This window comes from Cryptomeria japonica, chromosome 2 (genome assembly GCF_030272615.1).
Source record: "Cryptomeria japonica chromosome 2, Sugi_1.0, whole genome shotgun sequence".
Taxonomy (NCBI): Eukaryota; Viridiplantae; Streptophyta; class Pinopsida; order Cupressales; family Cupressaceae; genus Cryptomeria; species Cryptomeria japonica.
Genome location: NC_081406.1, coordinates 245696612 through 245721061, shown reverse-complemented (window position 1 = coordinate 245721061; position 24450 = coordinate 245696612). Strand labels below are relative to the sequence as shown.

At 37.9% G+C, this 24450-nt stretch overlaps 1 protein-coding gene across 3 annotated transcripts in view; it reads left to right on the top strand.

Annotated features, from left to right (window-relative positions):
• Positions 1–24450, top strand: part of LOC131030752 (ubiquitin-like protein ATG12) — a 57817-nt gene that overhangs the window by 6196 nt on the left and 27171 nt on the right. For all 3 annotated transcript variants that reach the window (XM_057961658.2, XM_057961656.2, XM_057961659.2), the window contains 2 exons: positions 22054–22122; positions 22419–22481. In XM_057961658.2, the coding sequence (XP_057817641.1) occupies positions 22054–22122; positions 22419–22481 (132 nt within the window). The remainder of the gene's footprint in view (positions 1–22053; positions 22123–22418; positions 22482–24450) is intronic.

Below are 24450 nucleotides of genomic sequence, written 5' to 3'. Positions count from 1 at the left end.
GAACCCTAAACAATTTCAATATCTCTAGTTGACCACACAGAGCACACTTACAATCAGTAAGAGGCTAGTGGTTTGGACTATGAGCTTCACTAAAAGATCAAACACAACATTTATCACTCAATCTAACTCTAACATCTAAATACTATCTTCAATAAGAGTGATTCAAGAAGATAAACAACCATGTAAGAAGCTACAAAGATTGCAATAAAACACCATAACTTCAATATTTCATTGATCTCATAGCAAAATGTAACAACAATTATTCAACTTTCTCTCTTCACCAAATTTGTATTCTCTATGAATAACTACTCTTCTTCTCTGCTGCTAATAAACTTATTCTTCTTCTTAACCTTACAAAATGAATTGAGTGTGAGCTTATATAGCACTCAAATACAATGAATGGCCTAGATTTAAAGAAGATCAAGGGCTGAGATTTTGACACCTAAACCCTAATTAGGGTTTGTTACAAGAATAACCCTATTTAGATAAGCATTATCATAACATAGCCAATAGAAATTGGCACAAATAACGAGAAAGCATCGTCCAATAGAGATTGAATCGCCACATCATTTCATAACAACTTTTCATCTAGAATTTTGTTCCCTTTTCCCTGTTCCTTTTTGGCATATTCATTGAATCTGGACGTAATCCCCTCAGTCTCTGCAATGGGAATCTCAGGCATGTTCTTCATTCGCTCTTCCAAGTGAAGGACCTCATCAAAGGCCGCAAGAAGAGTCATCTCCCATCCGTGCTCCAACTCTTTTGTTTTCTCAATCAGGAACATAGTACCATACATCTGATCTCGCTGCTCTTCTGTGATTATGTCTTCCTCTCTACAAAAGATGGCCTTGATCCTATCCGCCAATTCTTGGACATCCACATCTGTTTCAATCTCTATCCTTCTATCAAGGATTGCACATAATACATCAAACACCTTATCCTGAATAGGATGGATAGTGTCCTCAACTCGGCTGCACCTACTATTGATGTCCTTGACTAGAACCTCTTTCATTTGGAGCAAAGTTGACCATTGTAAGAGATTATGGGTTCCACCATCAATTATCCTTTCTTGTGCTAAAACTTGTCTTGATGTCCTCCTTACCACTCGCAATACTGGGATGATAATTTCTCTAGTGTGAGTGAATGCGTCGATAGTTACCACTAGATTATGAATGATCTCAAGGACTTGGATGGCCCTGTGGACTGTTTTCATCATTCTTCCAATAAATTCCTTGGCTACCATGTAGGATCTATCAATCCATGTATCCATGAGTCGGGTTGAGTTTTTCATCTTTTCTGGCTGATTTATTGACTCAAGAAGGATTGCCTGCAAGGGTGAGACTACTGGATCTTGTTGCCTTAATGGCTCATTAAGGTGGCTAAAATAATTCCTCCAAGCATTAATCTCCTTTTCCAACCTTTTATTCCTTTCTATTTCTTCTTTTAGTTTATCATTGACTGCCCTCACTGAATCAGTCGCATCTTCCATGGCTTGCTCGGAGGTAAGTGGGCCAAGATCAAATGTCTCTAAATCATATTCTTTTGCCATGATCTCATCATCATACTTGTCCACTGCTGGTGTAGCTATTTGTATCTTTTTGGATCCTGTATCATCTCTGATTACCTTAGACATCTTTGTAGCTTTCTTCTTTTCAATCTCCTCTTGAGACTTGCCTAGAAGGCTTTCCAAATCAAATACTTGCTCTTCATCTTCAACCACATTTACCCTCGTAAGTCTTTCTCTAAGCCAATCTGGAATGGAAGACTTTCCTTCTCTTACTTGCACTTCCTCAGGCAATGGCCTCTCGCATCTAAAAGGAGATGTCGCTTCATCATCATTTCTTTCTCCTTGTTGCTCATTAACATCAACTTGGAGATGAAGAGACTGACTTGATGAGTGCTGAGGTGTCCTTCCTTTGTCTTGTTTATCATTCTGTACCGTGGACTCCATGGACTCATCTATCTCATAGACCTTCTCTCTTTGATCCTCTCCTTGACTTATCTCTTTTTGATGTCTAGAAGAAGCACTTGAGGGATGATCAGGATTTACTCTTTGTTTCTTCTTGGATGATTCTCTCTTTTCAGGTCCCTTCTTTCTCTTCGACCCCTTAGAATGAGAAGTGTTCTCTTGCACTCGCCTCTCCTTCTTCTGTTCTTGTTTCGAAGCTGAATGTTATAGCTATGTTTTGTTCCTTCAACTTTTGATGTTGGACATCTACCCATCTACGAGTAAACCTCAAGACTAGATCCATCAATGCTCCCATTTCCGCGACCTCTTGCTCATCCCAATCTATCTTCACTTCTTTGTCTTCTTTCTCATAGGAAGATTGAAGATATCTGCCACTGTCTTTTGCTTGATCTGCTACTCTATAAACTTTACATCTCCTGATAAGATCCAAGGGCAATTGAGGGTGCATCTTTCTTTTTACCTCTACATCATCCTGAACATTCATCCAAAAGTCCTCTACTTGAAATACATGCTTGTACTTCTTCCCAACTGTTTCTTTCATATGACCATTAGGATCAAAATTTTCTCTTGAGGCAAAAGATGTGAATGAGTAGAGAGATAGCTCCTTTTCTGCATCTTTGGCTGCTTGAGAATTAGGACAAACTCTAATTGAATTTCCAAGTGAAATAGGTATAGGGATACCATTCCCATGCTTATGTCTTGATGCCTTAGCACAAGCTGCCAACTATCTAGTTACTTCAAGTAGTACTACTCTATTCGTAGGATACCTTGACAACATATAAGGTGGTGAAGGACATCCATGAATTCTGATGTAGGTGAATTTAGGAAATTGAATGAACCACGCACCATGTTTCTTCACGAGCTCTTGTGCTTCTGGAGACAGTCGATGGTGAATCCCTCCTTGTAGTGTCCTGGTGATATGCATTATGAAAGTATCGTTGACTAGCTTGTAGTAATTCTTAGACGGATGATGCAATTGAGCATAAGAATCACATACCTCTTATCTCTCCGGGTCCTCTCCCAACAACTCCTCTGTGTGGTAGTCCTGCATACTCAAAACATCTGGCTAAAGAATATATAACACATGAACTCATGTGGAATGACTTAGTAGGGACTAGCCTCCTCAATTGCACGTCTAGGTTGTTACTGATAATCCTAGCCCAATTGAACATTCCCTTTCCTTGAACGATCACTTGTATAAAGAAGAACATCCACCTGTTGAAAAAAAGGGCTTGGGAGGCACCCACAATTCGATTAAGCATGGTTATCAAGTCTTTGAATTCTTCTTGGAAATCAATTTTGTGAGGTGTATTGGGTATCTTATTTAGGCGAGGCCTACTCTTGAGTAACCAATTCTTATCGATGAAATTTAGATAGGTATTGTTGACGTGTATTTTGTACACTATCAAACACAGAATAAAATACCTAAAGGTACCTTATCCTCTCTTGAGTAAAGCCTCTGATTGCTGAAGATATCGCGAAAAAGGATCAATCAGGATGACTTCAAGGTTCTTGTATGTAGGGTCTCTACGTGTGGATAAGCTCTTTGTGGTATGATGTGATTTGCTGGAATCACAAGGGGACTTACATTTGATGCCTGAACTTCTGATTTGCTTTGAATATTGCTGGAACACAGGATTTTCACTAGCTTAGATTTGAAAAAAGGAAAAAAGACGAGGGCGAGGAGAGGATCTAATCCTAACACTAAGAATGTAAGAGCAATGAATGATCTTTGATGAAATTCTAACTAAGTCTTGTTTTGACATCATAGGACCATCTCCACAAGGCTAGTGCGATCTTCGAAGGAAAGCTTTATGATGTTCAAATCATCATTGCAGGCATAGACACCATCAGGTTGATGCATATCGATGAAGAAGCGACAATTTAAGTTAAGCTTAAGTTGAATGATTCCAGTTGACTACGCAAGGCAAGTCTGCAATCAACAAACTGCTAGTAGTATGGATATACGAATTTCACCATCAATCAAGCACATTACTTCCGCTCATCTAATAACATGAAATCAAATATGAGAAGTATAAAGACCATGCAAATTGTCGAATCGACCCATAAATTTCACCATTTCTTCAATGAAGTTACAAGTCTTTTACAACAACCTCTTGGCAACAATCTTTGCCTTCTCTCTCTACTCTACTCTAATTGCTATTCTAATCACCTTCTAACTACTCTCTATTCACTAACTAACTCTAACTCTTTCTAACTATTCTAACTATTGCTAATTGCCTTTACAAAATGAAATGCCAGGGCTTATATAGTGCCCTCAATACAATTCGATGGCTTAGATCAATTCGAGATCAATGGCCAAGATTTTACAATGAAAACCCTAATTAGGGTTTGTTACAACCATTACATAACATTTAATGCTTGACCAATGATAAAATTGTATTGCTTGGACACATGTCCCCTCTAGAAAATTCCACCAATGGATAGCTGGGGTAGGTACATCGGAGTTTGTGCCTCCTTCCATGAGTTAGGTACATTGAATCTGGACATGTTGAGGTGGACCACACTGACTGGAGGAGTGATGACTGGGATGCCACCTCATCTAACACTTGTAACTTGGTAGATATTCAACTTGATGTTGTTGAGAAGCTATCTTTAATTAACTCTTCTGAAATTATCTGCTCCTTCAACGAACCCTTTGCTCTAACTTCTTGTGTCCTTGATGTGCAGGACGATTGTTGTACCTCGCCTTGGAATACTGGATTGGAAGAGGTCGCCCTTATCTTGATGATGCTGGATCGAAGAAGGTCGTCCTTGTCGATGCTAGGTTGGAGGAGGTCGCCCTTGTCAATGCTAGGCTGGATCGAAGAAGGTCGTCCTTGTCCTTGCTTGATCGTCCTTGTTCTGGCTTGATTTTCCTTGATGAGAGCCTTCCGACTTGTAGATCCTTCGAGTTTGGGAGTCACCATCTTGATACCTACACAACATTTCAAAATTAGTAATATATCTTGAAATCTAAAAATTAAACTTTAAAATGAAGATTCAAGATTTTAATTAGGAAATTTCATGATAAATCTTGAGTTATCATTTCCTAATTTAGGATTTTCAAAGCAAAATTTAAATCTTCAAAAATGGTGCCAAGGTGATTACGCCATACCTTCACTTGGGAATTAATTCTAAAAAAAGATGCCAAAAATAGGAGAATTCGCTAGGCAAAATGTAGATCAAGACTCCCTTTAGCAAAATGCGCCCCCTTTAGCTTGGAAAAGAACTCCATCTTCCACTAGCTTCTTCAAGATCTGGAAATTCGCCTTCAAATGTCTTCAAAAATCTGGAAATTATCCTCCAATCTAGCAAGAAATACGCTTCTCCAATGGCCTTCAAGATGAATTTCGCCTTCCTTAGTCTCCACATTTTGTAGAAACTTGCTCCACTCTAGCTAGATTTCGCACTTCTTCTTTGCCCTTCCAAATCGCATTTGAAATGATGAGTGAATGATGGATTAAAATGTTTCAAAATACCCTTCTTATATAGGCGCTCATCTCTTTAATTGCCCATAGGCCGACTTAGAAAATAAGGCAAATAATAAACAAAACTTAAATAAAAAGGAGGCCGACTTTTTAAAAAAAAAAACATTAAAATAGTATCCCCAAGCGCTCTCCCTTTTTATTTAATTTAATAATTAATTAATTTAAATGCCTTTGTAGTTAATAATTTCGATTTTTTAAAAGGCTAAATTAATTAATTAAATACCTTATGCGCTATTTTTAAATGCCAATTTAATTTTTTAAAATATCTCAAGATTTCATCGAAATTGGCATTTAATGTGTCATAGATGATATTGGCGCCTAGGCATGGCAAGATAATGGACATCAACAAGATCGCTCTGGTCCCTGGGAGAGGGACAGGAGCGCCCTTACACTTTAGCCTTGCAATTCTTGTTTTTCACGTTCAACACTTCATCCTGGACGTCCAAAATGGCATTTTACTTGAAACCTTGAGTTTGATCTATTCAATTTTTGGAACGAATGCTCCTTAGAACCATTTTCGCCCTGGTCCCTGGGAGAGGGACAGGAGCGATTTTGCATTTATAAGCTCACTTGTGTTTTGCTAGCTTCGAAAATTATCTTCAACGGATCGATTGCGTCTTCCTTCATGCCTTTGATGTCTCAATTTGTCCAAACAAGGTCAGGAATGACTCCACTAAGCTTTTTCGCTCTGGACCCTTGGTGAGGGACATGAGCGCTTTTCGCTCTGGAACCTCAATGAAGGTCAGGAGCGAAATTTGACTTTTCGAACTCTCTATCAGGACAATTTTAATGGAATATAACATTTAAGTATAAGAAAGACTTATACTTTAAGTTATATTCCATATATACTTTCAGGATGTTTGAGAGTGGTTTCAGACCTCCAGGAGTTATATTGCAAAATCTAGTTTTTTGAGGTTTTTCAGTTTCCAGACTTAGTCAAATTTCAGGATCAGGACATTCCAGACTTAGCCAAATTTCAGGATCAGGACATCACTCAAGCCGGACTCGCTATCCTATTGATCACCTGGGCGACACTCAAAATGCAAAGGCTAACTAACAAAACCCTAAAAGACCCAAAAACGAACCCTAAAAAGCAAAAAACATGGGTCCCCATTGGCAATGGGGCGATGTGTGAAAACATCACAACAGGTATCAAGATCATCTTCGTAGATAGACTTGGCTCCTTCTAGTCTCTTGTAGATCATATCCCTCTGTTCTGGAAGATGAAAAGCTTCACTTATAGCTCCTTCTGAGAGATAGGCGAGGATAGTCCCATCTTTGGCTATAATTGTCCTTGAATGCGAATCATAGTGCCTGACACATTTGATCATTAGCTCATGACATCTGACTGTGGGAGGGAAGCCTGCGGCCTTGACGATCCTACTTCCAATTATCTTCTTGGCTATGGGTGATGGCTTGCCGATGTAGGGTGCTTCTCGAAACTTCTTCACATTGAAGTTTCCTAAGTTGGTGTCTCCAATATTGCTCCATTTGGATACGATCCTTGTCTCCAAGTTGTCACTCCTTTGATCTTCCTTAATGAGGGCTTGTCGGGAAGAGGATCCACTCGCCCTGGGGGCCGCCATTTGTTACCTATAAAAAGGATTTAAGTCAGGTTTTAGGTATAGTCACAAAGATAGGCAATTGAAGACCTTAAAAAGAACAATTGAACTTCAATTTGAACTTAAATGAATAAGCATTGAAATTTACAAATTGAAATTACGAATGAATCAATCTAAATCATGAAGACTTAACTTCTCAAAAATAATTGATATTGAACTGAATCAGATCTTCATTAAAACTCCTTCAAATAAATCAGATTGCACATAACTTAATCTTGATTTTTAGTTATCAACCTGAAAAAGATGGGTAAAAGGGTAAATTGCTGTTGGATTCGCCTTCTTTCCAAGTGATGCTTTCACAAGATAGCCTCCTTAATGATTCAGACCTGCAATCTAAATATGTGAGAATCTCCTTAGAAGGATCGGTATTCCCTTAATTCACCTTCTTAAATCTAAATTTTTTTCATTGCTCCTTGAATTCGCACTTTGGAGAATTAAATCCAGGTTTGAAGATTGATAGATTCACCTTGACCAGCCTTCTTAAGTCTTGAAATTCGCCTACTATCTGCTGGAATTCGCTTCTCCAAGTCTGCTCTTTAAATTCGCTAAGGAAGAATGTTTGATTGAATGATTAATGGTTTTAAGATCCACTTTCCTTTACAGGCGCTTTCACCTTTCTTCCAAAAAGGCCGACCTTGCTTATGTATTTTTTTTTTATAATTCCCTCTCCAAGCTGGCTGACTTTTCATTAAAGTTTAAAAAAATGCTTTGGCGCCAAAGGGTGAACATTTGAAGTTTTGAATTTAATAAGTGTTTAAATTAAGCGAATTTGCTTCCTTAGTTGCTCATGTTAACTTGTCCTCAATTTTGTTCAAAATGATATTCTCTCAAGCCGACCTCCTAATGCAAAGCACTTGTTCTTCCCCTGATTTCGCTCTTGTACCTTAGAGAGGGACATGAGCGAAATTCCCTTCTAAAATGCATTTCGCTCTGGACCCTTTGGAAGGGTCAGGAGCAATTTTTATCTTTTAGACCCAAATCTTTCATTGCCTTCACTCCAACTTACCTCTTAAGGCAAGTATACCTCAATCTTTCTTCAATTACACCATAGGGACTAAGATCTTGGATTTGAACAAGGAGGAAATATATGTTTTGAGGAGAATTCGCTCTGGACCCTTTGGAAGGGTCAGGAGCGAAATTCTTCCTAGGCTCAATCCATCATTCATTCATCCTTTCTTTGCCTTGAATTTTGACTTTTCAAACCTTCTTTCATCATAATTATGCAACTAGTCTCCATCCTAGCTCGAAACAAGGTGAAAATAGGGAGTCCTACGGATTTCGCTCTGGACCCTTTGGAAGGGTCAGGAGCGAAATTCTTCCTTAGGCTCATTTTACACTTCTTTTTCTCTTAAATCACCTTAAACTTGTCTTATTAAACCTCCTCTTACCACGATTAAGTCAATTTGCCATCAAAACAAGGTTGTCTTAGTGCACTAGGTGAAATTGAGAGCCCATCTAAGGATTTCGCTCTAGACCCCTTGAGAGGGTCAGGAGCTTGGATGAATTTCGCTCTAGACCCTTTGGAAGGGTTAGGAGCGAATTTTTCCTTTCTTGACTCAATTTACACTCAACTTGCCTTGGACTTGTTCCTTTGGCCTTTATCTCATCATACTCAAGTCAACTTGCTCTAAGGTGATGTTCATTTCAACATTTTTGGTGAGGAAATAAGCTATCCTAAGGATTTCGCTTTGGACCCTTTGGAAGGGTCAGGAGCAAAATTCATGTTTTAGGCTCAATCCACATCCAATTTGCCTTAGCTTTTCTTTAAAATTGATCTTTGACCCTTTTCTCTCCATGATCTTGCAAATTTTCCCTCACTTTTGCTCAGAATGACAACCATTCAATGAATTTGGTGAAGAATTAGGTCTCTTTAGGGAATTTCGCTCTGGACCCTTTGGAAGGGTCAGGAGTGATTTTTGCAATCATGCCCAAATTATTGACCTTCTCATCACTTGACTTTATTGCACACATCAATACTCTCTCAATAACGCCCTAGGGACAAGGTTTACAATGCAAATTAGGACCAAGAAGAGAGATCCAAGGAAATTTGCTCTGGACTCTTTGGAAGGGTCCAAAGCAAAATTGAGGTTTTAGGCTCAATTTTCTCATTTTCCCCTCAACTTTGCTCTTAGACTTGGTTTTTGGGTCCTTCCTTCATCTTAATCAAGTCCATTTGCCTTCAAGGTGATGTGAATTCAATGCTTTTGATGACAAATTTGGTCTTTTCTAAGGATTTCGCTCTGGACCCTTTGGAAGGGTCAAGAGCGAAATTGATGTTTTAGACTCAATTTCCTCATCCCATCTCATTCCAAGTGTATTTATCCTCTTCAAAGATGTCATGGGAGCAAGGTTTGTGATGCAAATTAGGACTAAGAAAGAAGGTATGAGGAAATTCGCTCTGGACCCTTTGGAAGGGTCAGGAGTGATTTTTCTTTCTTTGCACAAATTCCTTCTCCAATATAGTTGCAACTCATTCCAATGGCATGGATCAATCATTCTCCATTCAATTGAAGGTTGGGAGCAAAAGTCATAACCCAAGTTGGGACCAAAGGGGTTTTTTAGTAGAATTCGCTCTGGACCCTTTGGAAGGGTCAGGAGAGAAATTCTTCTTTGAGCTCACATCCTTAACTCTCTCTCAAATTTTCAGACTCCTCTTAGACTTCCTCAACAAAATATACTTTCTCCAACTTTCTAAGGCAAGGTCCTGCTAGAATTACATCAAGGCTTTAAGGCAGAGAAAAATGACTTCCCCAAGTTTAGGTCAAACTTGGCCCTAAAAGGAACCCTAGGCAAGCTCTACGAAGGAAACCCTAACTTACCAAACCTAGGCCACCACTAACTCACTCAAAACACCTAACAAGCAAAGAAAAGCTAAGCAAAGAGAAAGCAAGACCCAAAAAAAAAGAGGGGGTCCTGTTGATGTGTCTTTTGTACACGACCAAACACAGAATATAATACCCAGAGGTATCTTATCCTCTCTTGAGTAAAGTTCCCGAATGCTGAAGATATTGCAGAAGGATCAATTGGAGGAACTTCAAGGTTCTGTTATGTAGGTTCTCTACTCGTGGATAAGCACCAGTGGTCGTTGTGTTTGCTGTTTTACAAGGGGCCTTACGTATTTTCAGGGAAAGCTTGTTTGTGCAACTACTTTTCAATGAGGAACTAGATTCTCCTAATACTAACCGATGTTTCAAAAAGATCAAAAGATAAAGGTTTTAAGGAGACGAGATTAAACTAATCCTAAGAATGACTCAATGATGATTGGTCTTGATAAAACTCTACCAATTTCAATATTGCCAAAAGATTACAACTCCACTGGAATTGGTGCGATCTTCTAAGGGGATTTAATGATTTTCAGATCATCAATGAGATAGATACTATTAGTAAGATACATATCAATTTCTCTAATAATGATTGAACTCTTAAACTATCTTAATGTCTCCAGTTGACCACACAGGGCGTACTACAATCAGTAAGGAGCTAGTGGTTTGGATTATGAGTTTCACCAAAGATCAAGCATAACATTCATCCTTCAATCTTAAAACTTAAATACTATCTCTACTAAGAGTGATTCAAGAAGATAAACAACCATGAAAATAGCCACAAGGATTGCAATAAAACACCATAACTTCAATATTTCATTGATCTCATAGCCAAATAAAACAACAATTGTTCAACTTTCTTTCTTCACTACTTTCTTTGCTGCTAACAATATTAAACTTATTTCTCTTTCTTCTGACTCTACTTAAAATGAAATGAGTGAGGGCTTATATAGCACTCTCAAATACAATGAACGGCCTGGATCAAAAGAAGATCAATGGCTGAGATTTTGACATCTAAACCCTAATTAGGGTTTGTTACAAAAAAAGACCCCATTTAGATAAACATTATCAATCCATAGCCAATAGAAATTGGCACAACTAACGGGGAAATATAGCCCAATGGGAATAAAGTTGCCACCTCATCTCATAACAACTTTTCATCTAGAATTTTGTTCCCTTTTCTATGCTCTTTTCTAGCATATTCAATGAATCTGGACGTAATCCCCTCAATCTCAGCAATGAGAATCTCATGAAGATTCTTCATTCGTTCTTCCAAGTGGAGGACTTGATCAAAAGCTGTGAGAAGGGTCGTCTCCCATCCAGGCTCTAGCTCTTTTGTTTTCTCGATCAAGAACATAGTAGCATACATCTGATCTCGCTGCTCCTCTGTGACTATGTTCTCCTCCTTGCAAAAATGATCTTGATCTTGTCTTCCAACTCTTGGACATCCACATCTGTCTCGATCTCAATCCTTTTGTCAGGGATCGTATACAATACATCAAACACCTTGTCTTGAATAGGGTGAATAGTGCCTTCAACTCGGCTGCATCTGGTATTGATGTCTTCGAAAAGAACTTCTTTCATCTGGAGTAAATTTGACCATTGCAGAAGGTTGTGGGTTCCTCCATCCATTATCTTCTCTTGTGCTAAAATCTGTCTTGGTGTCCTTCTTATCACTTGCAAGACCGGGATGACAACGTCTTTAGTGTGAGTGAATGTATCCACAGTTATCAAGAGGTTATGAATGATCTCAAGGACCTGGATAGCCCGATGGACTATCTTCATCATTCTTGTTACAAATTCAATGGCTACCTTGTAAGATTCATCAATCCAAGAACTCATGAGTTGAGCTAAGTTCTTCATCCTTTCGGCCTCATTTACTGATTTGGGAGGAAGTGCATGCAAAGGTGACACTGTTGGATCTTGTCGCCTTAAAGGTTGACTAAGGTGACCAAAATAATTCCTCCAAGCACTAAGTTCCCTTTCTAGATTCTTATTCTTTTCCATTTCTTCTTTGAGTTTGTCATTAAGTGCTCTCACTGAATCAATTGCTTCTTCCATGGCTTGCTCGGAGGTAAGTGGACCAAGATCAAATGTCTCTAGATCATATTCCTCTGCTAGAATCTCATCCTCATACTTGTCCACCACTAGTGTGGCTACCTGTATCTTCCTGGATCCCGTATCATCTCTAACTACTTTTGACATCTTTGTAGCCTTCTTCTTTTCGATCTCTTCATGGGAATTTCCTATGAGACTTTCCAAGTCAAATACTTGTTCTTCCTCTTCAATCACAACTACCCTTGTCAGCCTTTCTTTTAGCCAATCTGGAATGGAAGACTTTCTTTCCCTTACCTGTATTTCCTTTGGTAGAGGTCTATCTTCTCTGAAAGGAGATGTTGCTTCATCATCATTCTTTTCTTCTTGTTGTTCATTAGCACCAACCTGGAGAGATTGACTCGATGAATGCTGTGGTGTTTGTCCTTTACCTTGTTTATCATTCTGCACCATCGATTCCATAGACTCATCAATTTCATACACTATTTGTCTTTGATTTTCTCCTTGACTTATTTCCTTTTCATGCCTAGAAGATGTACTCGGTGGATGATCAGGATTCACTTTTTGTTTCTTCTTGGAAGGTTCTTTCTTCTCAGGTCCTTCCTTTCTCTTTGATCCCTTGGAATGAGAAGCATTCTCACTCACACTTGCTTCTCCTTCTTCTGTTCTTGTTTCCAGGGTGAATGTCATGGCTACATTCTGCTCTTTCAATTTTTGATGTTGTACGTCCACCCATCTACGAGTGCAATTCAACATAGGAGCCATTAATGCTCTTAGGTCCGAAACTTCTGGCTCATTCCAATCTACCTTCACTTCTTTATCTTCCTTCTCATAGGATGATTGGAGATATCTACCACTGTCCTGGGCTTGATTAGCTACTCTATAAACCTTACATTTCCTGATGAGATCCAAGGGTAATCTAGAATGCATCTTTCTTTTCACCTCCATATCATCCTGAATATTCATCCAGAAGTCCTCTACTTGAAACTCATGCTTGTATTTCTTCCCAATTGTTTCTTCCATGTGACCATGAGGGTCGAAATTCTCCCTTGAGGCAAAGGATGTGAACGAATATAGAGATAACTCCTTCTCTACATCCTCCGCGGCTTGAGAATTAGGACACACTTCAATTGAATTTCCTAGTAGAATGGGTACGGGGATACCATTTCCGTGCTTATGTCTTGATGCTTTAGTATAAGCTGCCAACTGTCTAGTCACCTCAAGTAATATCATCCTGTCTGTAGGATATCTTGGCAACATATAGGGAGGCGAAGGGCATCCATGGACCCTGATGTAGGTGAATTTTGGAAACTGAATGAACCATGCACCATGTTTCTTCACAAGCTCTTGTGCTTTCGGAGACAATCGGTGACGAATCCCTCCTTGCAATGTCCTGGTGATGTACATCATGAAGGTGTCATTGATTAGCTTGTAGTCATTCCTTGGTGGATGATGCAATTGAACATAAGAATCACATGCTCTTATCGCTCCGGGTCCTCTCCCAACAACTCCTCTGTGTGGTAGCCCTGCATACTCAAAACTTCTGACTAAGGAATATATAACATATGAACTCATGTGGAATGTCTTAGTAGGGGTTAGCCTCCTCAACTGCGCGTCTAGGTTGTTGTTAATGATTCTATCCCAATTGAGTATTCCTTTTCCTTGGACAATCACTTGTATGAAGAAGAACATCCACTTGTCGAAGAAGAAGGCTTGAGAGGCACCAGTAACCCGATTGAGCATGGTTATCAAGTCCTTGAATTCTTCTTGGAAATCAATTCTGTGTGGCGTATTAGGTATTTTGTTCAGGCGAGGCCTACTCTTTAGTAACCAATTCTTGTTGATGAAGTTCAGACAGGTATCAGGATCATCTTCGTAGATAGACCTAGCTCCTTCTAAGCTCTTGTAGATCATATCTCTTGGCTCCGGGAGATGAAAAGCTTCACTTATAGCTTCTTCTAAGAGATAGGCTAAGACAGTTCCATCCTTGGCTACGATCGTCCTCGAATGTGAGTCATAGTGCCGGGCACATTCAATCATCTGCTTGTAACATTTGACTGGAGGAGGAAATCCTGCGGCTTTGATGATGCCACTCTCAATTATCCTCTTTGCAGCAGGTGACGGCTTGCCGATGTAGGGCGCTTCTCGAAACTTCTTCACATTGAAGTTTCTTAGATTGGTGTCTCCGATATTGCTCCACTTGGACACGATCCTAGTCTCCAAATCATCGTTCTTCTTATCCTCTTTGATGAGAGTCTGCCGGGTAGTGGATCCATTGGCCTTGGGGGTCGTCATTTGACACCTACACAAAATGCTTAAGTTAGGTTTGAGTATAATATCTCAAGATAGGAGATTTGAGACCTTTCAAGGAAATGATAGATTACAATTTGAAAATAGTATGGTAAACCTTCAGAATCATGAATTTTCAAATTGATATTACTTATGAATTAAATCAGATTATGAAAGACTTAACCTCACAAAGGATTGATATAGAAAATTAAATCAAATCTTCAACATGCTTTCAAAAATCTGATTATACATACCTTTTCCTTGATTTTTAGCTATCAACCTTGAAAAAATGGATAAAGGAAAATGGAGATTTGCTGGATAAAAGGTCTTTGATCTGAATTTCAGATTCTTCTCTTGGTGACTTAGCCTTCAATCAGCCTCCAGCCAGCCTTCAATCAGCCTTCAAGCAAGAAATTCACCTAAACCTGCTGAAATTCGCACTTCCAATTCTGCTCTTCAAATTCGCATAGGAGAGAATGAATGAATGATTTAAAAAATTCAAAACACACCTCTCCTTTATAGGGCGCTCACATCATTTGTCCAATAGGCCTACTTGATAAATGTGTGAATAAAATAAAATAAAACCTTTCACAAGCTGGCCGACTTGGTACATGTGTGAATAATAAAATAAAACCTTTCACAAGCTGGCCAACTTGGTAAATGAAGCACAAAAAAAATGTGTTAAGCGCTGAAGTATGGATATTTAATTAATCCATTTTATAAATGCCTAGATCAATTGAATTTACCTTACTCCCACAAATGAGGTTTGATTAGCAATTTAATGAGAGGATATAGGTAAGCCTAGTGGATGCTAGAGTTTGTTCAAAGTTTGATGAAGGCACATTTTCTCCATAGGCACTAGAATGCTCATGGTATGAGGAAGGCTTAAATCACCCCAAGGAGGTTTGTTTGAATTTCTCACCTAGGTTTATTTACTCCATCTACCAAGACCTTCTCAACCTTGATTTACCACCACTTCATGTTCTTGTCATCATGCTTTGCAACTTGCCCTTGTCTTAGTCCGAACAAGGTGAAGAATAGGCATTTCCAAGGATTTTGCCCTGAACCCTTTGGAAGGGTTAGGAGCGATTTCCTTTATTAGGTCTCAATTGCCTCATTCTTTCACTCCAAATTTCTCTTGAAGGCGAGCATGTGGTAGTTTTAGCTCAACAAAGCCTAGGGATTCAATTTTTTAGCTTCCACCAAGGGTAAATTAGGTGATTATGAGAATTTCGCTCTGGACCCTTTGGAAGGGTTAGGAGCGAAATTCACCTTTTAGGTCAAAATTCATCCTTCTCCTTCACTTCAACTCATCTTGCAGGACAAAGTAACATCATTCCAATTTCAACCACGCCTTAGGAATCAAAGTCCTGACTTGACACAAGGAGGAAATAGGTAGTTTGCGGAATTTCGCTCTGGACCCTTTGGAAGGGTCAGGGGCGAAATTCATGTTTTGCTTGTTTATCCTCACTCAACTCCATTTCTTTCACTTTGCTCATTCTAGACTTCTTATTTTGAATCCATTTCTCAACTTGGCAACATTTGATTGATCCTCAAAAGCCTTGAAAAGGAAAATTCACACAAAAACCTAGCTAGGGACAAGACCTATCCAGAATTTTGCTCTGGACCCTTCGGAAGGGTCAGGAGCGATATTCAAGTCTTGGCTGAAAATTTATATTTTTGATGGTCAAAAATCACTCAAAGGCAATCTTAAGGGCTTTTCTCACCTTGGCCAAGGCCTGGCTTGGCACAAATCTTGGATGATAGGATGGATTTTAGGGTTTTCGCTCTGGACCCTTTGGAAGGGTCAGGAGCAAAAATCTTGTTTTGAGCTTCTTTCTTCATCCTTTCAACCTCAATCAACTTCATTAGGCAAGAACACCCCTCCTAACGCCCATCTAAGCTACAAAAACCAAAAGTTTGTCCTGACCTGCAAGGAAAATAGGTGATTTTAGGAATTTCACCCTAGACCCTTTGGAAGGGTCAGGAGCGAAATTCTTGGTTTTTCTCAATTCCTTCAAGTTTGAATATTATCAACAAGTCAAAGCCATGCCTAAAGATCTCTCAAATCTCAACTCATCTTGATCTATACTTGCCTTAGCATAAACTTGAGAAAAAAGGTGGTTTTAGTGAAATTTCGGGTTAGGAGCGAATTTCCTTTTCTAGGACAAAATCTCCACTTTCCATTGCTTTCAAACATTCCCTAAGGCAAGAACATATTCATCCTTATTCCAATATGCCTTGAATATTAAAAATTTGATCAAACAAGGAAGAAAATGAGGTTTATTGAGATTTTCGCTCTGGACCCTTTGGAAGGGTCAGGAGCGAAAATCATGTTTTAGGCTTGATTGTTCATTTTTTCAACTCCAATCTTCCTTGGGAGGCAAACATACATCACTCTCCTTGCATCCATGCCAAGATCTTGACCTTATCTAAGGAGAAAATGTGTGCTTTCAAGAATTTCGCTTTGGACCCTTTGGAAGGGTCAGGAGCGAAATTCAATTTTTAGGCTAAAATCCTTCATCTCCTCCACCTTTAGTCATTCCCTTAAGGCAAAAACATGTCTAACACTTCCATACATGCCTTAGAAACTAGGAATTCTTTTCTTGACAAGTGAGAAATTGAGGTTTTACGGGGATTTTTGCTCTGGACTCTTTGGAAGGGTCAGGAGCAAAATCCCTATTCTTGGCTAGTTTCTCACCTAGGTTCATCTCATTCTCCTTCAAACTTGATCAATTCAACTTCCTCCTATCGCAATCAAGACAATCCACCATCTAACTGGCACCAGGCAAGGTTAAACTAGGTCTTAAGGCCAAAAAGAAGGCAAAATGGAGGATTTCGCTCTGGACCCTTTGGAAGGGTCAGGAGCGAAATTCTCCTTCCAGGTTGATTTTTATCATCTCAAAGTCTTAAACCTCCTCTCCAAGGCAAATATGCATGAAAATCTTCTCAACTATGCCTCAAAAGCAACAATCTTGGTCATATCCTTGAGCAAAGTGGAGGAAAAATTGATTTCGCTCTGGACCCTTTGGAAGGGTCAGGAGTGAAATCCATGTCTTGGGTCATAATCTTCATCCTTTAATGCTTTCACTCACTTCTTTGGCAAGAACATATCAAAACCTTCACCACATGTCTAAGGAACAAGACTTTTAGTGCAAACCAGGAGAAAAAAGGTGTCTTCTTGGAATTTCGCTCTAGACCCTTTGGAAGGGTCAAGAGGGAAATTCATGTTTTGGGTTGATTTCACACCTCTTTCCTACTCAACTCACTTCTGACTTGATCAAATTCACTTCTCTTTATCACCATGATGTCTACTTGCCACTTACTCAGCTTGAAACAAGACCTTTCCAATGCCTAAGGCAAAATATGAGGTGAAATGAGGATTTCGCTCTGGACCCTTTGGAAGGGTCAGGAGCGAATTTCCTCTTCCAGGCTAACTTTCATCATTTTGTTACTTCAAACTTCCTTCCTAAGGCAAATATACATTCCAGTCTTCCACACCATGTAGTAGAAGTCTCAAACTTGGTCAAGACAAGGGATAGAGCAGAGAAATATGAATTTCGCCCTGGACCCTTTGGAAGGGCCAGGAGTGAATTTCATGGTTTTGGCTCATTTTATACCTCAAAACTCCTTTCCTTGCCTTGGATATAACTTTTCAAGACCTCTTTAATCATCATCAAGTGAATTTGCTCATTAATTTCTGAAATTGCCTCCTGAATCTCCCCTTGGCCACTAACTCTGCTTAAACGACTCTGACCTGGAGGAAAACAAGACTCTGACAAGAAAACCAACATTCCTCTTCATTCTCCTGAAAGGTAAAACCTCAAAAACAACCCTAGGGCTCAAGGCAGACAACAAATGACTTCCTAAAACCAGGCTTCACTCAGCTTTGAAGCAAACCCTAATCTACCCAGCCCAGGCGACCACTCACTCACTCAAAACATTTAGCAAGGAGAGAAAAAAGCCTAGCCAAGGGAAAGCAAAACCCAAGAAAAAGAGGGGGTCCCCATCCTAATGGGGCGATGTGTGAAATGGTCACAACAGGTCCCCATTTTGATGGGGCGATGTGTGAAATGGTCACAACAAAACCCAAATGTGTGACCAAATCTAGAAAATTCCACTGTGTTACAAGAATTATAATTTAAGCCATAAATCTCCAATAAGAAAAAAATTATGCTAGAGGACCGAATTGAAGCCTTTCTCTTCAAACAAGCAAATGCCTGGCTGCCTCGCTCCCCACACCTCCCCACTTTCAAAAAACTACCAAAGTTCATATCTACTACCAAAGTTCGTCTGATACTCTACTAACTTACCAAATATGTTCTGCTTCTTATAACTGTGCAAAATTTCATAGTGTGGCTAATCAGTAAACACCCTCCCGAGGTATCAATATTCATTTGTTGACCTATTTGTCAGACTTGAACAAAGCTTAGGGGTTTTAATCTGTAACGTCTGGTACTATAGAAGAATTAAGTGCAAACTCCCATTGTTGATAAAAACAAATTTCCACACAGGCAATATATATCAACACAATTGTACAAACATATGGAGAGTTGGCTTATCGTTACAGTGAGTATATGAATATAGATAAAATTAATATAATCAATATAGAAAAGATAGACATACAGATTTAATTAATGCAAGATACTTGATATAGAAAAAAATATAAGTTACTTGCATTAGATATAATATGTAAGTGGAGGCTATCCCCTTTACACGTATGCTGATTCCTAAGACGATGTTTGGAATGCTCTGTGGTTACATCCCAGTACAAGTTACTCAAATCTATGCCATGAGATTGGTAACTCAATGGACTCTACAAGTTGATTTTATTATTTGGATGTTATTCTAACAATATTGTATAAATGCAACATAACCTTTCCATTTCAGTAGCTCTATAATCAAAATATTATATCAAGCAGAGAAAATATGTAATCAAGTTTTGTAGAAGCTTCATCAAGAACTTGCTAAAAAGAGAGCTTGGAACAAAATTCAAGAGGGATTGACTATACTACAACACACTTGAAGAAATTAAAGCGAAAGGACCTCAAATTATAGATGCTTAGATAGAGACAAAGGAAAACATAGCATGTTATTTTAGTTCCTTACAACCCGATCATTCCTAGTGTTCATTTGGCAATTATAAAAAAACACACGAAAGGAATTTATTTCAATGTGTCAAAGACATTAGAGTTGAGTGATCAAAGTCTTCATAATGATGGTCAAGGAATTTGAAAATGTCTCTAGGTAGAGAAAAAGCCCAAGAATTCCAATCTTGCGTGTATGGGAGAATCTTCACAAACAAACAATAGTTCAACTATTATTGAAGAAAACTCATATGCAGACGTGTTAGATCCTGATCTTCTTGCCTGAGATACAAGAAGTAACTTGTTAAATATATAAAAATCATTTTACTAATACAAATAGATATTACATGTTTCACCGTATCACTTAGAGTTATCCTGGCTGAAGGGATTGCAATTCTAATTAGTGCTGGAATCTGCCCTCCTGAATTATGTGACAAGTGCAATCATATAAATGGTAAATGTTTGCTTCTATTCCTATCCAAAATTCCTCATGCTCAGTAAAAATAATCTGGATGAATTACCCAAAAGAGAATCACTTCTACATTGATAAGTTTTTATTTTCATTGGAAATCTAATAAATAAAACATTATCTTACCCTCCAAACTCAACACAATTTTCTTCCCAAGGAAGGGTGAGTGATCGTTTGTGATATAGTCCCCTTAAGATAATGAGTTCCTCTCTAAGATTGTCACTTCCCTTAAGACTATGACCTTTCTTTAAGAAAATGACATTCCCTTAAGACAATCATATAATTGAAGTCACAATTTTTTTTTCAGTGCTCACAATCATATTATTAGAGGTAGCTATACATAACTATCAAATTATTAAACACGCTTCAATTCTTTATTCAAATATCATTTTTCTTATGCATTTTTAACTCCAACTATTCATGGTTATTTTAACTACAAAGCAATAATATCTGTACTACAATTTCCTTTTTTTAATATGTTATATCAAGTTTCTGGGATGGGGACAGCAGGGGACAGGGATATGCGTTTCTGGGATGGATTAGATCCTGATCTTCTTGCCTGGGGTACAAAATGTAACTTGTTCAACATGTGAAAAATATCTTGCTCATATGAATAGATATTACATTTTTTACCATATCACTTGGATTTATCCTGGTAGAAGGGATTGCAATTCTAATTACTGTTGGAATCTTTGCCTTTGTGAATTAGACAAGTGCAATCGTACAAGTTGTAAACATTTGTTTCCTTCCTAATCAAAATCCTCGTGCTCAGTAAAAATAAAATCTGGATGAATTACTGGAAGAGAATCACTTCTGCATTAATAGGTTTTTATTTTCATTATAAATAAAATAACTTATCATATCTTACCCTCCAAACTCAAAACAACTAAAATTATTATTTCCCAAGGAAGGTGACTGATCCAAGTAATTGTTTGTGACATAGTCCCCTTAAGATAATGACCTCAATGATCCAAGTAATTGTTTGTGACATAGTCCCCTTCCTCTTAAGATGTTCACTTTGCTTAAGAGTATGACCTCCATTTAAGAAATGGCATTCCCTTAATACAATTATATAATTGAGGTCACATTTCTTTATCAGTGCTCACAATCTGAAAATGTTAAATGCAGTGGAAAGTGCAGGATTTACACTAGCTAGCCCTATTGCTTGATTACTTGGAAAACACTATCCAATGTCAAAACTCAAAACCATTTTTACTTCTCCCAACAATCTCTAAGACATTTTCAAACCTGTCAGAGATAATATTAGCCACATTCAATTTCAAGAAGTCTATGAAATCCCAAGCTATTGTGGTGTTTCATGCATGGGACAAACTGGTTGCTTAGTGCATACTATAAAAAGGAGCATATTGCAGGTTCCTAATGTAATAGGAAAGTGTCAGAACTGAGTTAAATTTAAACAATGTTGAAAGGTAGTGTTAGCAATTGAATTGAACTCAAACAACATTAATATGGGAAATGGACTGAATTAAGTCAATCCTGGATCCCAGTGCATAACATGTTACACAAAGTTTGTACCTTACTGGATCGCTTTAAAGTTCAATTCATTGTTTATAAATTTTGCAGTTTCTTAAATACATCTAATTTCTTGTTCAAGATAAAAAAGAAAAAGCATGAAACTCAAAGGAGAATTATTAGCTAAAAGTGTTACAGCCACAGAGAGAAGAAATCCTTATGAGGCCTAAAGGAGCAGAAGACTTAAAAGGAGAGTAGTTTATTATTAGATAAAAGTTTTACAGACAAAATAAGTCTCACTGAGTCTAACCCAGAATGAAATTTAAGTGGAGAATAGTTTATTATCAGCTTAAAGTTTTACAGCAACACAGAAAATAAATCTTGCTGAGGTTCAACTCTAAAACATTTAAATCAAACAATCATCAATACATTTCACCGTTCCAAAAGTGAGAATCTTGATTGATCCACAACCTTCATAAGATCTAATTATCGGTGTAGAAATTCACCAAAAATGTCAGCACTGAATCTTTGATTCAAGTTATAATGATAAATTAAATCAAAGCAGAATGTCTTACAGAGGAAAGCTATATTGACTCACTTTATGTATTGTTGTGGGTTGAATGACAGCTTACTATGAAATAGTAATGAAATTGTTGCTTTGACATTCTATTGTTGCAAAAATATTGTTGTCTTAACTTTTTCATTTGTAAAATTTTATATCAGAAGAACATCTTGATCTTTCCCTGACCTCATCAGTTCTAATCTGAAAATTATAGATTGGAGCAAATGAAAAGTTTGCCAAGGTTATCGACTTCTTAAGAAGGCAACTACACAGGGACACTCTGGTAATTGCTACTCCAGAATTATATGCCTTGTAATTATCAAATCATTAGAGACAGGCTTTAAAGTTGCATGGAATGTGTGAATAGTCTAGGCTTTCGTGATTATTTTGATATCTATTTATCAAATGAGTTGTAGAAATGTTTTTTTGGAAGTCTTTTCTAGGGAGGTATTAGTGTCAACAAGGTCTTTTTGTATCATTATTTACTTAGTGTTGTTTCCTTTCATGAATATGTGATTCTAGAGAGGTTTTTGTTCATCCTTAAAATCACTAATTTATTGATTTAATTTGGGTGTCCAGTTTTTGTATATCAACAGTGCCTTCTCTCCCAATCCTGATGATACTGTAATTGATTTATATGATGTAAGCTTATTCTTCCATCTCTTTTATCTGTACTTATTATTTCATGAATTATTCTACATAAATTATGACTTTTTTTGCCATTATTGAATAGCATCTTTTCTGTAGACCTTGCACTACTATATTTTCAATCATGCCAAGCTTGAACTTCTCCACTTCTTCCTCTTTCATGGATTATCACTAATGTTTGTTCTTAAATTTGTGATTCTTACTTTTTGAACAATGTTACTTAACAAAAATACTGAACTGCTATTTAAGGATCGAAATGAGAATATTTGGTCTTTTTATTTGTTTATCATATCATACAGGCAGAGCCAATAGTGGTGAAAGTTTTGTACAAGGTATAGTTTTTCAAATTTAATTGTTTTCGTGGTCTAGGGGGTCTAGTTGTTTGATTGGTATGCCTGGTATTCAACATCTTTTGTTATCTGAGTCACAAAAATTGTCCAGGAAGAATACAGCATATGGAATCATAAGATCCTAATTATTGATGAGTACAAAGATGATGTAATCTAGGTAAGGGAGTCTAGCAAAAAACTACCTAAACCTTGTAGGCTACTCTCTCAAACAGTCACTCAAGCCAATTGAAGGATAAAATTGCTTCTATTTGCATTAATTTGGAAAAATCAGTCTTTCCAAAGACCTACAAACATGGTAAAAGGAAGAAATAATGGTTCACAACTCAGAGGTAAGCCAAATAACAGTTTATGGCTTCGATGGATAAACTACAAAATAAATTATTTCCTTTGATCTTGTCATTGTTCTGCCCTGTTCTTTCTATAGCCTTCTGCTTGACCTTCTCAGCTTGGCCTCATTTTCCTCTCATGTTCTGTCATCAGTTTCACAATTGCCTTACATTTATGAGCTAAAATCCCCTGTTCTTCTTGCTAGACGCTGGCAAAAGAAACTTAATTGATTGGTATGTCCACAGTCAACTTCCAAATAATTTTCCAACCATTCCAAGATGTCAGTTAGGACTCCAAATGCCACCATCCGAATTCCATGGCCACTAGCAAACAATGATAGAAGAAAACATCCACCCAAAAGAACATGAACAGTTTCCACCTTAAAGAGAAGTGACAGATGTGGCAGAGAACTAGCAAGCAACAGCCAAACCATAATGATTTACTGATCTAGTGTTGTCAACAACATAAGGAGAAAGGTATGATGTTGTTTAAGAATAAAACTTTTCCCTAAGTGGAACAATGGCCACACATGAGATTGCTGCATATTCATTTGTCATTGATTATATTACTAAAAGAAATGATAATTACATGATAAAATCGACCCAGCTTATGATTTATCGTGAAAGGCCTGTAACATGTTATCATGTCCCCTGTAGCAGCTCCCAACTTATTAGTTATTTGCAGTAACTTCCTATATGCCTATAGCAGTTCCCAAACACTTGTGGGACTCTCCAGGGTACCTTTAGTATGCTCGAGGTTAACTAGAGAAGTCTCCCAGATATCTGTAGCACACTATAGAATACTTGTAGCACACTATAAATTACCTGTAGCAACCCATTTTGCACTTGAAGAAAGCATAGTACATACTTGTAGCAACTTGCAATAGTCCTTGGGTATTCGTGTCTGATGAAAAACCTTCCAAAATAGACAACCAAAACTAAACGGAGTTTATTATTTATTTGAAACATAACCTACTATTGTTTTTGATGGCACAAAATCTGTAATGCCCCAAGATACATGCCTAGGACAAAACCTGATAAAACCTTTTTAGTTTTTTGAAATGACAACAATAACATGTTGCATTTGCACAACAATGTGCACACAAGTATCATGTCAAAACCCATGACACAAGGAATTTAACAAGATAACCTCACAATTACAAGAAGCAAAGTGGCACTAGTGAAAGTCTTACCATCATGGGATAAACTCACCATGATGAACCTACAAGAGATTGGAGTGATACTCCAAACCAAAGAAGCAAAGATCGGGAAAAAAACCCGATTATA